The following is a 15,731-nucleotide window of genomic DNA, read 5'->3' as shown; positions in this document are numbered from 1 at the left end:
TCCATCAGGATTACATCTTCTCACCATACAGTTATATCTTAATGGGTGTAGAGAGGTCACAGGTAATACTAATCAGTGCTACTAGATATTTTATCAGGCAGACTCAGGATTATTCTTCATCTATTTTCTTCCTTATAAAAGCCATAGGGTTTTATAGTGTGAGGGAATCAAATATTGATGTTCTGTTCGTATATGCGATAAAGACAAACCATTTCGCATGGAATGAATCGTGTTTGCTTTGACCCCTGGCCACCTTCAACTTGTGCAATATTTTTTCCATTATGGCAAATTTGACAGACCATGGCATACCAGTAATCTAATCCCTGGAAGGAGAATCCTGTCCAAAACCTAGCTATCATGGATCTGGCAGCTACAAGTAAATGAGTAATCAGCTCCTTACCGTTTAAATCACTGGTCTCCACTATAAACAAATTTAATACTTCTAGACTGGGCATATGTGGGATATGGGTTGTAATATGGCCAGTCTCTGCTGCCACTGCCTGCCAAAATGGTTGGACTTCTGCATAATCCCACCCTGTGTGCCGGGACGTTCCTGACTCCTGACACCCCCTCCAACAGTGAGGAGAAGCTGACAGTGTCATAAGTGAGAGATGCCTTGGAGTCAGATACCATCCATGGACTATTTTCAGTGACATCTCTCTAGTTTGGGCTGATATTGATTTATATGGAGGCTTATCCCATGATTATTGCCAGTCGTAGTCATCTACTTTAATGTTCCAGTTTGTTTCCCACCAAGTTTTTTGTGGAGTGGTTAAATCAAATGTAAAATGCAGGAACTGTTTGTACGTTACAGAAATAAATCCCCAGATCTCTCCTGAGTTCCCTACCGTTAATTTTTCAAACATAGGCTTCTAGTGGCCTCATTTTTCACTGCAGAGGAACTCAAAAAGGACTGGAGTTGGCAACTCAAAAGCCAGGGCAATGTTACATTGCCCAACTTTTCTTTTAAAGCCTCCATTTGTATTGGTTGACCCTCCTTATAGAATTGGTACAGCCGATGGAGCCCTCTTTCTTTCCATTCAGCAAAATTATGTATCCTGGCCTTGTTATGGAAATTAGGGTGACTTTCCATTGGGAGTAGTGGCGACGTCCCTGGGGACAATTTCGCTGCCTGCCTTGTCCAGCTCTGGCAAGTGGTTTGTGTAAATCTATTTTCGACTAGGCGCCTAAGGTTAGTTTTATTTTTTAGCAATAGATGATGGCTTAACGATATTCCCTTTATCTCTATATTTTCCATTGAAACCCATTGCTTTCCCTCATCTTTTAAAATTATGGGGATTACCTGCTGAAGTTGACAGGCATCATAACAGAGTTGCCAGTTCGGTATCCCCCAACCCCCCTGTTGTGCTTGCAGGTGGAGTAGGGCTGTTCTAATCTTTGGGTGTTTTGTAGCAAAGATAAAAGAATTATTTTTTTCCTGCCATTTATTTAAACGCTTCTGAGGGATATAAACTGGGAGTGTTCAGAAAAGGAACATAAGGCGAGGGAGGACTGTCATCTTTACTGCCGACAGTCTGTCCATTATAGGTAGCTTCATTAACCTCCATCATCTTATGTCCCTGTTGATATCTTTCCAGACCTTTCCATAATTTGCTTTGTAGAGTTTGTTTAAATTTTTTGTACTTGTATCCCTAGATAATGAAACATAGTATGGACCACTAAGGTATCCATCAAACCAGAGAACTGGCATAGTATTTTTGTGTTGAAAAACATGGCCTCTGATTTTGAATAATTAACGCGTGGGCCTGCCGCTTGTGTGAAATCAGCCAGGATTAATTTAAGTTTAACTGCAGCTGCTATTGCTGTTCTCTATATATGACCATGTTGTCTGCATAAAGGCTTATCGTGTGGGGATGTGAGCTTATCCTCACCCCGTATTGATCTAGTTCTTTATGGATTTTGTCTGCTAGAGGTTCTAATACTAATGCAAATAGGAGTGGTGACAATGGGCATCCTTGTTTTGTTCCATGTCGGATGGTTATTGGAACTGAGTCATAATGATTATTTCTCAGTTTTGCTTCTGAGTGAGAGTAAATTTGATGTAGGATGTGCTTAAATTTTTTGCCGAACCCATATTTGGCCATCGTACTGATTAGGAATGAGGGTTCTGCACAGTCAAAAGCTTTGAATTTGTCTAATGATCCCAAAATGGTTGATGGGGATGCTGTTGTTTTGCAGTATTCAATTATATTTAATAGTCTCCTTATTGGGTCAGATATTTGGCGTTTGGGGACAAATTCCGTTTGTTCCAGATGTATGTAATTTGTTATGAAAGCTTTCATCCAGTTTGTAATTACGAAATCTGAGGTTTTCCAGAGAAACTCTCCAAACAAAGAGCTGTAACTTCTCCCTGATTCTGCACACACACGTGCCTGAAACCTGGGCCTCTCCCAGCCCCCCTTGAGGGCATCCCACTTGCTAAATTCCAGGCAGTTTGGCCCATCAGCTTGTGTGCTAGGTGCAAGTGAAATTTGAGTTTTTCCAGGAAAACTCCCAAAGCCAAGAGCCGTAAGGTCTCCCTGTTTCCATGCACGTGTGTGATACCTGGGCCCCTCCCAGCACCCCTCGAGGGCATCCCACCCACCAGAGTTCAGGCACTTTGGCCCACTGGCAAGGTGCTGCAAGGTGTGCAAGGTGCTGGTAAAATCTGAGGTTTTCCAAAGAAACTCAGAAAGCAAAGAGCTGTAACTTCTCCCTGTTTTCACTGATGTGTGTGAAACCTGGGCCCCTCCCAGCCCCCCTCTAGGGCATCCCACTTGCCAAATTCCAGGCACTTTGGCCCACTGGCTTGTGTGCAAGGTGTAGGTGAAATTTGATTTTTTCCAGGAAAACTCCCAAAACAAAAAGCTGTAACTTCTCCCCACCTCTGCCCCTGCCAGCACCCCGAAGATGCCTCATATTGTGCTGAATTGCTTTGCCACACGGTGGACTGTTAGTGGAATAAGAAGGTAATGAATATAAATACTATGTGTCTCATGCTTTTTCAACACTGCCTTTCAATTTGGATGTATAGTGTTGGTGGAACTACAACCTAGCACACACACGGACACAGATGCACAATAGCTAAAGAAAGGCAGGAATACCTAAGCAAATGATGGGTGTCTTTAATTTATTGTTTTATATTTCAAGTTCTTTTATAGAAGGCAGGATAACTTCAAGAAATACAGGGTGATAGTGCAGGTGATTAGATGACAGCCAAATCAAACCCTATTTTTTTTTTAAAAAAACCTTTCTTTAATGTCTGTTTTGAGAGTATCAACACAGAGAAGACAGAGACAGTTCACTTCAGCATGGGGGCTGGGGGGACAAACACTACACACATAGGCTGCTATAATATGTCTTTCTTTAAGGATTTAGAAAGAAAGAAAAAACTAAGTGCTTGAATATGACTTAAAAGGGTGGGGGGAAGAACATGCCCATAAGTCAATGTTTGTTTTAAAAATTCTAAATAAGACTGGGTTTGTAAAAATCTAACAGAGACAAAGTTGACTGACAAAAATGACAAGAAAATAGAATGGAGAAAGCAGAAGTAAGGCTCAATGTTACACAACAAATACAGCCTTTTCTGGAGTCCAAATTCAAGATAAACAAACACAGGAATGGTGGGGGAGGGGGAGCATGGCAGCAGCTTGCAAGGAAAAGCTATGTTATTTGAAAAAATATGGAAGGAGAGATGAATCTAATCAAATACAAATAACAAATGAGTTGGAGGTACAAAGATATAGGAGAAAGCAGCTGGAAGAGGCGCTGCAAAAGACACTGTCCCAATGGGGATGGACGATCAAGAAGCAAGGGAAGGGATCGCTCCCAGTACAACCAAGCTGTTTCCTTTTAATTTAAATTCTGAGGAAAGCCGAATGGCGATCAAAATTGAATAAATTGAAGGAACAACTCCTAGGAATGCACACACATACACATGCACAAATGATCATCTACCCACACCAGCCCTCTCTCCCAAAGACACAGCTAGCGCAATGACTGAACACAGCCTTTCGCTGAAGTATATACCCCCTTCCTCCAACGCTCTCTCTGATTGGAGACGGCTAGCATTGGTTCTGGCTGAGGGTTCCTATTCGCCAAAGCACACTCCCTCCTCCTCCTGCGCTTGCCTTCCCACCTCCCCCCACCTTCCCATGTCCACTCGCCTTGTCCCTCCTCCTCCTCCTCATGCCCTTCCATGTGAGCATTGAGAAGTAGATACATTTTGGAGACAGCCTATCTGGACTGCTGAGGCATTCAGTAGAGCTCCGAATATACAAGGTGGAGGAGGCACTTTGTGTGTGTGTGTGCGCTTTGCCCCAGGGCATCTCGGTACTGCTCTGAACCACCTCATATCATGAGGTGTTATCTCCAAAACAGCCCGCTTTGCCTCATTATTCGGACTTCGTAACAAGGCGGTGCACAGCCTTAGAAATAATGTTAGTATTTCTATGTACAGGAACCTTTTTCTTTTCCCCAGTGGTGGAGGATTCCATTTTGTGAGCCATTATGCAAGGGAGACTGGCTCCTGTCAAGCAAGGGACAGTTGTTACTTTGATGAAAACATTTATAAACTGCCTTTCTGCCCCAAAGGGCTCTCAAAGCATTATACAACTTTAAAAACTATGTCAGTTGTTGCTCTATCAAGAAAGCTGCTGTTCCCTGAGCATGAAAAAAAACAAACAGATTATGGATCTCTGTATTGCAGGGGGATTGGGGGGAGAGAGAAGAGTCTTTGCATAAACTCTCAGTGGTGATAGCACCAATCATCTGTTCTGGAGATTATGGGTCTAATCCATTTTCCCCACTCCCTGTTTCGATGAGCCCGGGGCTATGCATGAGAAGTCTAAAGCTACGCTTAGTATTCCAGGCAAAATCATCTGAAACTGAATTTTATCCTCTCCTCTCCTCAGGTACCATTGGAGACTGGAAAAATATAATGACAGTGTCACAGAGTGAAAGGTTTGACAAGATCTTTCAGGAGAAAATGAAAGGCATACCTCTCAAATTCATCTGGGATATTAAAGAAATACAAAACCAAGGCCTTAAAGGCCTTTGATTGTGTGGAATGGCCATATTTGTTAGGTGTTCTAAAAAGGATGAAATTTGATCAGAAATGTGCTGGTATATTAAGTAAAATTTTTAGTGAATCTACAGCAATGTTTAGGATAAATAATGTAAATTCATATGTAATAGATATGAGGTGGGGCACAAAACAAGGCTACCCCCTGTCACCATTATTATTTGTTCTAGCATTGGAACCTTTGGCACAAAATCTTTGATACAATCCAAACATTAAAGGGGTAAAATTAGAAAACGAGGGTTACCTGTAAGCAGATGACATGTTCCTGACTATGGACTGACTACTTGACTGAGCACCACATTTGAAACAGGAATTTGATAATTTAAATTTGGTAGCTGGCCTGAAGGTTAATTATAGTAAATCAGAATTAATAATGTATCTTAATTATTCCCCATCCGCACAAAGACAGCTCTCTGAAATGATGGGGATACCTCTCTGTTATGTAAGTTTCAGGTACTTAGAGGTCCAAATTACTAAGAATGTAAATAAATTATATGAAGCAAATAATAAAAAAGTTTGGAACTCATCAGTTTAGAGGTAAAGAAGTGGAAGAAGCAGCAGTCAGCATTATGGATCGTTTCATAGCTATTGAAATGACATTGGTCCCAAAACGTTTATTTTTATTTCAAACACTACCAATTTGGATTCCTAAAAGCCAGTTACAACATTGGCAGAAACAATTAAATTCCTTTATTTTTGGTACTAAAACTACTAGGTTACATTGTTCACTCTTATATAAGCAATATGAGAAGGGTAGGGAATCCCGAATTTGGCAAGCTATTATGCAGCCTGCTAACTTAAACACATAATTCCTTAATAGAAGGAGATGTTTTTAAACAGTGGGTTAAGATGGAAGGGATAAAGTATGAGGGAATTTCACTAAATGCCTTGCCATTTTGGAAACATAAATTCCAATCCTTAGAGCGAGTAAAGAATTCATTTACACTGACCACATTGGTAAGTGTGGAAATCGAGGATGCACATGTTGACCCCAGGGCTTTCTCCATTAATTTCAATCACTCAGCATCCATCCTTTGTAGGCAGATTAACGTCAGTGGATGTGGCTAACTGGAAATCTAGAAGACTTTATCATCTCTATACAAATGGGTGGTTGTTTAGTCAGGAACAATTGAAGGAAAAATTAGGTCAGGAGAGGGTACAGTGGATAACCATTGTACAAGTACAGTCTTTTCTTTCTCAGCCAGCAATACAAACTGTGGCTACTAGGATGTTGACAGCGTTTGAACAGGAGTTGGTTACATATGCAGGAGTTACAAAGGGCTTGACATCTAATTTATACAAGAGGATTGTAGCATCAGAAAGAGGCATAAGTGACCTACTACTGATGGTGTGGAAAACTGACCTTGGAATTCATATAGAGGAAGATATTTGGAATGCATTGTGAGATAAGTGTCCATTTAAAACAATATCGATGAAAAATAGGGAATTAATGTTAAAAGTGACCCACAGATGGTATCTCGCACCAAGGAAATTATCAAGGATAAGCCCTGGGACATCACTGGAGTGTTGGAGGGGGTGCACAGGCATAGGAACATATATGCATATTGTCAGGGGTGTTTCTGAGTGCGGGTCAGATATTGACTGAATATGAGTCAATATCTGACCCGCACAAATATCATATCACAAATATGAGTCAATATCTGAATTCTGAGTCAGATATTGACTGAAGATTTGTTTGACTTATGGAACATTATGTAACCAGAAATAAAAATTAATTAATTTTTTTTTAAAATCCCTGTTATCAGAGGCCATTTGACCAGTTACCATATCATACCCTAAAGTACCTTGGCAGGGTTTTTGTGAGGATGAGAGGAAAGGGAAACATGTACATGGTCTTGAGATCCTCGGAGGCAGGGTTTGTCTTGTTCGCTTTTGGATGAAACTGGGCTTCGAGTGTTTTCTGACAGGCCATGCCCACTATGGCAGCCATTAAATGAATGGGCAAGCCCTCATGGCAGCCATTTTGTGAGGTAGCTTTGGACGGGGAAGGGAGAGAAATAGCGAGGAAAGGGGTTGGGGGAGAGAAATTGAAAGACTAGAGACTGGGTGGGGGGAGAACAATCGAGAAAGTTTTGCGTGGGCAGAAGAAGATTGGGCAGGGCCAGAAAGCATCTCTTTCCTTCTCTCCCTGCCCACCAACAGCTGATCTGCTGCAGCTTCAGGAACAAAAAGGAGAACCTGGTGCCCTAATTTTTTCAAGGTTTTTATTAAATATAAATTTTTGAAGGTGGCAGGGAGTGGAGAGCTCTACAGGGCATCATTGGAAGTCCCCCAGGGTGTGGAACAACCTATGCGTGCCACATTGGGACCAAACAATTATACACCCTTGCAAAAATAAATGCTTTTACAAAATAAGACACATATTGTATACAAAGTAATGTCCCTATTTGATGCATACAATAACCTTTTGTCAAGGTCCACATAACTCAGTGGTTCAGCTGAGCACAGCCTTTCCTGGTTCTGTTGGATGCCCAGCCTCTCTGGGTAGTGATGGGAAAGACAGCTGTCTGAACTGAAAAAGCCATTACCTGCTTTGGTAATTTTGGTGAAGAAATACTGGTGTAGATGGAACAATGGCCTGAATCTGTTCAATAAAGCAACTTCCTAGAGGCTCCCATTTTTCCCACTTATTACTAGTCATGACTAGTTCCAAACTCTCCTTCCAACTCATTGATGGAAGACATGCTTCTGTTGACATAACTATAATTGAGAGCTAGGCTCCATTCTTGTTTGTGTGTGTGTGTGTGTGTGTGTGTATCTGTCTGTCTGTCTGTCTGTCTATGATTTCAGGGGCAGGGGGCTTGTGTGTGTGTGTGTGTGTGTGTTGAGGGGTTGGAGCTCCTTATAACTGAGAGCTGATTCAACAGCAAACAGCTTAATATACTGGTATTTTTCTAATAATAATGTATCACCTAAAATCCATACCCTTCCATCTCTATGTCCATCGGTTGATCTCAGTTTGTATGGGACTACATTGGCCAGGAGAAGTCTGCCTATATGCAGTACAGATTTTATAAGTATTTGCACTGGGTTTTATTGATTTTAAAATAATTCCCCCACAAACCCCACTTATATGTTAGAGGATTTACTACCATTGATAACAAGTTGTGTTTATATACATAAATGAATTTCATTTTATGCTATCTCTGATGATCAGTGTCACACCAAAAATGAGATTTCTGTTCTCCCCTCTTGTCAGTGGTCTTGTCTCAGCATATTGGCCACAGAAAGAATGCAGGAGCATTACTGGAAGAAATTGCTTACTGCCAAATAAGGTCTAAGTGGCTCTGTTTTGGCTAGAATACTGTTCCACTAACCACTGGAGCTTGATATTAGAAGGAGCGATAGAGAAAATAATTTGATAAGCTTTAAACAGGACGGGCCCACATGTTACTTCATAAACATTGCCGAAGTGAGTGACTCTGTCTTTAAAAGGAAAGGTAATGTTAATCATTACCTTTCCTTTTAAAGACAGAGTTGTTAATCAATAGGGCCGCGGTGGCTTGGTGGTTAAGACGCTGAACTGCAGACTGGAAGGTCGGCAGGACAGCAGTTCGAGACCCGAGTGCTGCGTGACAGAGTGAGCTCCCGTCTTCAGTCCCAGCTTCTGCCAACCTAGCAGTTCGAAAGCAAGAAATTGCAAGTAGATAAATAGGTACCGCCTCGGCGGGAAAGGTAACAGCGTTCCGTGCACCTCGGTGTTCAGTCATGCTGGCCACATGACCACGGAAGCGTCTTCGGACAGCGCTGGCTCTTTGGCTTAGAAACGGGGATGAGCACCGCACCCTAGAGTCGGACACGACTGGTTGGGGACACCTTTACCTTTAATGTTAATCATCCCAGACATATTACTGATGTCCATAGTTAAGTCCTGTTGCTCTAGTTTTAGACCAAGTAATATAAATCTGTCCCATAATGAAAGCAATTCTAAGCTAACTTGGGAATAAGACTAACATCATTGAATATGCTATATTCAATATAGCCGTGTTATCAAATGCTGGCCTTAGATATTTCTGCTCTGGAAATCAGAATGACTTCACATTGCTTCTTCTGCTCCTTGGTGATATATGCCTAGGGTCCCGTCTACATGGGAGGTTTTCTCTAGTGCTGCTGTGGCTTAAAGTCATTAGGGACACATGATGTCTTGGGCAATCTGCAGCCAACCAGCTGCATCCTTCTTGAAAAGCCACATTTTCTGAAAGTCCTTTTTCTCCATAGTTTTTACTTAAAGCAGCTCCTAGGTGGTTCCCCAGTAGTGTGCACCATCCCTCCACATTAAATGCTGGGCATTCCTCTGTGACGTGGCTGTGACCTGGCAGTGAGGTGGTCAAGAGGTGGGGCTGCTCCTCCCATCCCCCATTCCCTCTTTTTCCCCAGTTGCAGTACGGCTGCTTTCACAATAACTAGCTTCCTTTTCCCATTCATAATATTGTTAGCCCTGTTTCATTCACAATAGTGGAGTGCTCAGTGTATATGTAGTTCACAATAAAGAATATACAGAGCAGAAGGAGAAAGAGCGGCCAGCTGCTATTTCACAATCGTGAGAGCCAGTGTGGTGTAGTGGCTAGAGTGTTGGACTGGGAGCTGGGAGATCCAGGTTCTAGTATCCACTCAGCCATGGAAGCTCACTGGGTGTCTTTGGGCCAGTCACAGACTCTCAGCCCAACCTACCTCACAGGGTTGTTGTTGTGAGGATAAAATAAGAGAGGAGGAGGATAATGTAAGCCGCCTTAGGTTCTTTGCAAGAGGAAAAAAGGCGGGATATAAATGCTATAAATAAATGAATAAATAATACACCTGTAGCTTTGCAGTTGCACAATACCCCTGCAGCTAAGGAATACACAGCAGGGGAGGAGAAAGGGTGGCCAGTACAGCAGGGAAGCCTGGACAGGGCTGGGAACAAACCTTCCCAATCAAGGAATGTCACTGGGTCTAGGGATGTACGAAAGTCACTTACCTTTCATGGATTATGTTGGTGGTGGGGGGGAGGCATTCCGTTCCTCCCCCCGGAATCCTCGACAGGGGGGAGGTGCTCCGTTCCTCCCCCCCAGAATCCTCCGCGGCCAGCTGTGCTCCATGGCAGGTCCGCGCAGCAGCTGGCCAGGCTCAGCCAGGCCAGAGCCATCCGCAGCCGGATTTCCGGCCGCGGAGGGCTCTGGGTAAACAAAAAACAACCCCCCCGCGTATGCAAATGGTGGCAGCTACAGCTGCCGCCATTTGCGTTCCTTATTTTTGCCGTCTTAATCTACGTAAATATTTACGTAGACTATGACGGTGAAAATAAAGGGGAATGCAAATAGCATAGCGGGCGCTATTTGCATCCCTTTTTGATTCACCGTTTTAGCCTATGTAAATATTTATGTAGGCTAAAACGGCAAATCAAAAAGGGACGCAAATAGCGCCCGCTATGCTATTTGCATTCCCCTTTATTTTTGCCGTCAAAGTCTACGTAAATATTTACGTAGATTAAGATGGCAAAAATAAGGAACGCAAATGGCGGCGGCTGTAGCCGCCGCCATTTGTGTACGCTGTTTTTTTTTTTTTTAAACCCACCCAACCATGATAGGCTACGTAAAGATTTACGTAGCCTATCAAGTCATGTTTTTGTTTTATTTTTAAACCTAGCCATGATAGGCTACGTAAATCTTTACATAGCCTATCACGTCTTCTTTTTTTTTTACAAGCCTGGAAATGGCGGCAGCGGCGGCAGCCGGTTGGAAGACCAGCAGCCGCAGCCGCTGCAGTCTCCGCCAGAGCCACCGCTGCCTGGAAGATCCGCCACAGGTAAGTCTCGTCCTGGGAGGGATCTGCGGGGTGGCAGGGGGTGGCAGGCCATTCTGCCATGGAGTTCGGGGGGCCGAATGCACTGGCATTTGGCCTCACCGAGATCTGTGGTGGAATTCTCTGACATCCCTAGCTGGGTCGCCCCTTCAGAGTAACGCAGCAATTTGCCTTTTCCATTCACAAACAGCAGCCTCTGATTCATTCACGTCTCCCCTTCAAAATAGTCCCCTGTGTGTGTGATTCTCCTGTGTGGGGAGGGGGGAGGAGGAGGAGGAGGAGGCTTAGTTCCAGTCAGGGAAGTGGAGGCAGCAGCAGCAGCAGCAGCCACCAGAGCGGAGGCAATTCCAGCCCTATCTCTCCATGCAGGACCTAGGCACCTTGTGCCTGCCTGCCTCTCAGTTTGTCCCTTGCCTTCAATATTGCTGATTCACAGTCGGTGGATGCGAGGGGCAGAGGTGTACGGTAAACTATCTGACATTACTCATCTCTTCCATTAAACTTCCCTGAGCAGCAGATCATGGAGCGGAGCGGGAGCAAGCCTCTCTCATTGGCTAAGCAGCACCTATGTGGTTGATGACGTTCACTTCTACTAGCAGGACTCTGCCCATTCAATGGCAATGTAAGGCAGATTAAAGTGCTGTTTAACCTGTGAAAAGTAGGGATGTACGAAAATCACCTTTCGGGGATTATGCTGATGGTTGGGGGGGAGGCGTTCCATCCCTCCCCCTGGAATCCTCGCCGGGGGGGGGAGGCGCTCCGTTCCTCCCCCCCCCCCGGAATCCTGGCCGGCCGGCTGTGCTCTGCAGTGATTCTGCGGAGCTGCCGGCCGGCTCCGCCAGCAGCCGGACATCCGGCCACTGGCTAGCAGGGACGCAAATGTCGGCAGCCGTAGCCGCTGCCGTTTGCGTCCCTGCAGTCAGCCATGATAGGCTACGTAAATCTTTACGTAGCCTATCATGGCTGAGTAAAAAAAAACACACAAAAAACATGTGTACGCAAATGGCGGCACCCATGGGCGCCGCCATTTGCGTTCCTTATTTTGGCACGTCTTAGTCTACGTAAACATTTACGTAGACTAAGACTGTGAAAATAAGGGGAACGCAAATAGTGTTCAATAGCTACGCTATTTGCATTCCCCTTATTTTCGCCGTTTTGCATTCCCACCACTTTTTCTGTCTTTTTTATTTCTGCAGAAAATCCATTAAGCAGAAAAAGACATAATTGCTAGAATCCCTCCATCTGGGAGCTGCCCTAGATGTCAGGGGAAATCTTTTTAGTTGTTCTAAATGTTTCTTTATTCCTAGGAATCTTTTGCCCCCCAATGTGGCGGATTCCATTTTGTGAGCCTTTAAGCAAGGGAGAGTTGCTTCTGTCAAGCAAGGAACAACTGATTTTTCTTCATTGAAATGTTTATAACCAACCCTTCTGCCCCAAAGGGCCCTTAACCTCTGTTGTTGCTCTGCCAAGAAAGTTGTCCTTCTCCAAGCATGAAAAGTGAACAGGCTATGGATTGCTCTTCTTGATTTAATAAACAAAAAACTGTGGTTTACTATATATATATATATGTGTGTGCGTGCGTGCGTGCATGTGAATATATTATTCACTTGGCAAGCAAGCCACTTGGAGCTGGGAATTTACATGATGTAAACATCTAATATGAATTCAAAGCCAAGGTTATGAGTTCAAACCCATTTACAATTTAACAAATACGCCCTAGAAGTTATGCTTTCTCTAATAATAATATGCCAAAGCTGAACTCCCAATTAATTGGAAGTATGTTCCATTATACTTAGTCGGACTTGTTTTTGAGTAGACACATACAGTATATGATTTCACTGTAAATGAAAGGGAATTGTTTTAATTATAATTATAAACAATGGCACTTTTAAATTCCATTATAATCAATGGCACTTTTAAACAATGCATTTAATACTGGGATGTACCACAATAAAATACAACACTAATTATTAATTAATAAAATAATTACAATGTTTTCTTTATGGTTTATCATTTCATTTTACCCCCTAAGTGGCATGATCTGCATCTGTGCTTCAGATATCTCTGTTTGCCAGTTTCGATAGCTTCCTTGAATCTCTTTTTCATTTCACCTACAATCTTATATTTACTTACCTGGGGCTGAGACGCATTGAATTCAATGGGACTTCCATCTGAGTAGACATGTCTAGGATTGCATGGTTAACCCCATTCCATAATCACTCCCCCCACCAGCCCGTCAAACAGCTGTTTGGCAGAGTAGGGGTGGTGGCCTGAATCTCCTTGGAAACAGGCGCTTGAGGAGAGCTCACCTTGCGTGCTGCTTTCCCAGAAGAATTCAGAAGCCCTTGCCTACAAGACCACCAAACAGGAGCTTGGCAGGGTGACAGCAGTGGCCTGAATCTGCTGGTAAACATGCAGAGAAGGAGAGTCCTCCTCATGCGCCGATTTCCGAGCATCCACAGGAGAACAGTTCTGCCTGCACATCAGTTTCCCAGCAGATTCAGCCACGCCCCACCAGCCAACTGAACACTGCCACCATCTTTTTCTCCTTCTCAGCGGCTAATACTCTGTGGTGAATGGCAGCTCTCCTCCCCCATCTCAAATAGCTGTGACTGGGCAGGGAGAGAGAGAGAGAGAGAGAGAGCACTTCTGAGTTTGCCCAGGCTTACCATTAGTCCTGTTGACTATGTATAAAAGTTTATTTAAAAAACTAAATGAAATAAACATTGAAGAAAATAGTGTTCCACTGACTCCAGCACAAAGAAGAATGAAAAGCTATCAATGTTTTAGGTAATATTACTTCAGTCTGTTTATAAATCATGGCTAAAAAAGGTTGCCAACAACTATGTGAAAGTTACTTTTGATGGGGTGGGTGGGTTGTACTTAAACGGCTTCTTCTCCCACAAAATGTCACCAGCCTTCCTGAAATTTTCAGTGTAGGTAAAATGAACACCTTAACATGGTTGAATGTTCATGTTTCAGGAAAGCCTTACCAAATGGGCCATGACTATGGCTCTTTTAATAGTGCCTGATTCACAAAAGTGTGATGCATGGTGCGGGGGGAATACTCATTCAGATTTATGTGGGGAGGGGGGACATAATTGTGTATCATAAACTATTGGTGGTGATTGTAATATTTCTGGGTCCCCAAACAGGCTAGAGGCATGAGGAATAGGTGAAAACGTAACTTTATTTTAGGAGCCTCTAAGAACCTCTTGTACAACAACCTACAGACCTTTCAAACTGCCCAGGTCATGTGAATTTAGGGCAAGTCCTCAAGTTACTGACTCCTTAATGCTAAAAGAGTGTTACTAAAATATACACTCTATCATTACATCTTATTATTAAATGATAACTAAAATAAAATAATTGTTATAGCACATACAGGTTGAAATTCCTTCATGACCTGTATTATCCATGGAAAAGCAATTCTCTTTCCCAATTAATTGTATTATCATATTAATATGTCTCTGTAGGTTGTTCTGGAGGTTTTATCTTCCTGGTAGAACACCTCAGTGTTTTTTCTTATTGGGTGTCTAATGGGCTACCGTGAGAGCACAAGACAGCTCTGACAATTTGGAGGTTAAGGGTTGAATTCATCTCCCAACAAACAGATGATGAATTTATGCGTGAGGAGTCTGAAGCTATGCTTAGTACTGCAGACCAAATCACCAGTGATCTGAAACTGAATTTCATCATCCCCTCTCATCAGGTACCATTGGAGACTGGAAAAATGTGATGACAGTGTCACAGAGCGAAAGGTTTGACACGATCTTTCAGGAGAAAATGAAAGACTTACCTCTTAAATTTATCTGGGATATTAAAGAAATACAAAACCATTATTAGCAGGGATGTTCAAGAAGAGAAAGGTTCCACCTCTCATCTGGACAAGTTTTTTGTTTTGCTAAAGTGTTAACTGGTTTGGGGAAAAAAATATGAATAAACTGATTGATATTTTGCAGATATTTTTTGCAGATATTATCAAAAATTCTAGAGAAGGTATACGTTAAAGAGATGTTTTGTACAAGTGTACACGATTAAACATTAGTGAAATAAAAGAAGACAGGAAAACTAAGAGGAATGAACTGGATGCAACATTTTGTGCTGACATTATATTTCTGGAGCCAGAGCCAGCACAAGGAATTTTGCTGCCTGCAGTGGAGGAGAAGATGGTGCTCCCCTCCGGATGCCACTTACAGAATCAAGCCAACTAGACTGACAGTTGGATCTTACTTCAACACGGGTTGGGTCTTATTCAGACACAGCGTACCTAAGGACAGCAGGCCAACGAATGGGGCACAGGGCAGGCCATATACCACACAGAGCTCTGTCCTCCCACAGCCTCCCAGTGGAGTCACTCAGGACCTAGTATGAGATACAAGTGTTATTAGACCAATTGGAAACAGTGACCACAGTGTTATCAAATTTAATACGTATATTTAAGTGCAAAATTCCCCAGGATGTCCAACACAGTCACATTTGTCTTCAAAAGAGTGAATTTCTTTAAAATGAGGGAACTGGTAGAAAGGAAGTTGAAAGGGTGAGTCAGGAGGGTGAAATCACTTCAAAATGCTTGGAGGTCACTCAAAACCACAGTAAGAAAAGCTCAGAAAGAATATACACCACAGGTCAGGAAAGGTAGCACCAAGTCCAAGAGGTCGCCATCTTGTTTTAGGAGCAGGGTCAAGGAAGCTATTAGAAAAATGAAGGCTTCCTTCATTCTTGCCCAAATGCAGAAAACAAAAGGGAGCACAAGCTTGCAGAAAGGAGATGCAAACAGACAATAAAAGAATGCAAACAAGCATTTTGAGGAGCATATTGCTAACAACATCAAGACCAACAACAT

The 15,731-nt window shown here is 42.9% G+C and overlaps 1 protein-coding gene across 5 annotated transcripts in view; it reads left to right on the top strand.

Moving 5' to 3' along the window:
- Positions 1-14,952, top strand: part of LOC146359455 (amine sulfotransferase-like) — a 52,300-nt gene extending 37,348 nt beyond the window's left edge. For 3 of the 5 annotated variants that reach the window (XM_084827385.1, XM_084827386.1, XM_084827383.1), the window contains one exon: positions 4,914-7,716. In XM_084827385.1, the coding sequence (XP_084683511.1) occupies positions 4,914-5,059 (146 nt within the window). In that variant the 3' untranslated portion in view covers positions 5,060-7,716. Of the gene's footprint in view, positions 1-2,900; positions 2,970-4,913; positions 7,717-14,597 lie in introns of those variants that run through there. The other 2 variants (XM_084827384.1, XM_084827387.1) reach the window with 2 other exon arrangements.
- The last annotated feature ends 779 nt before the right edge of the window (positions 14,953-15,731 follow it).

This window comes from Heloderma suspectum, chromosome 1, assembly GCF_057233095.1.
Source record: "Heloderma suspectum isolate Gila_16-S chromosome 1, 16-S_ref, whole genome shotgun sequence".
Classification (NCBI taxonomy): Eukaryota; Metazoa; Chordata; class Lepidosauria; order Squamata; family Helodermatidae; genus Heloderma; species Heloderma suspectum.
Note: the sequence above shows the minus strand (reverse complement) of the source record. Positions and strands in the feature narration are given on the sequence as shown.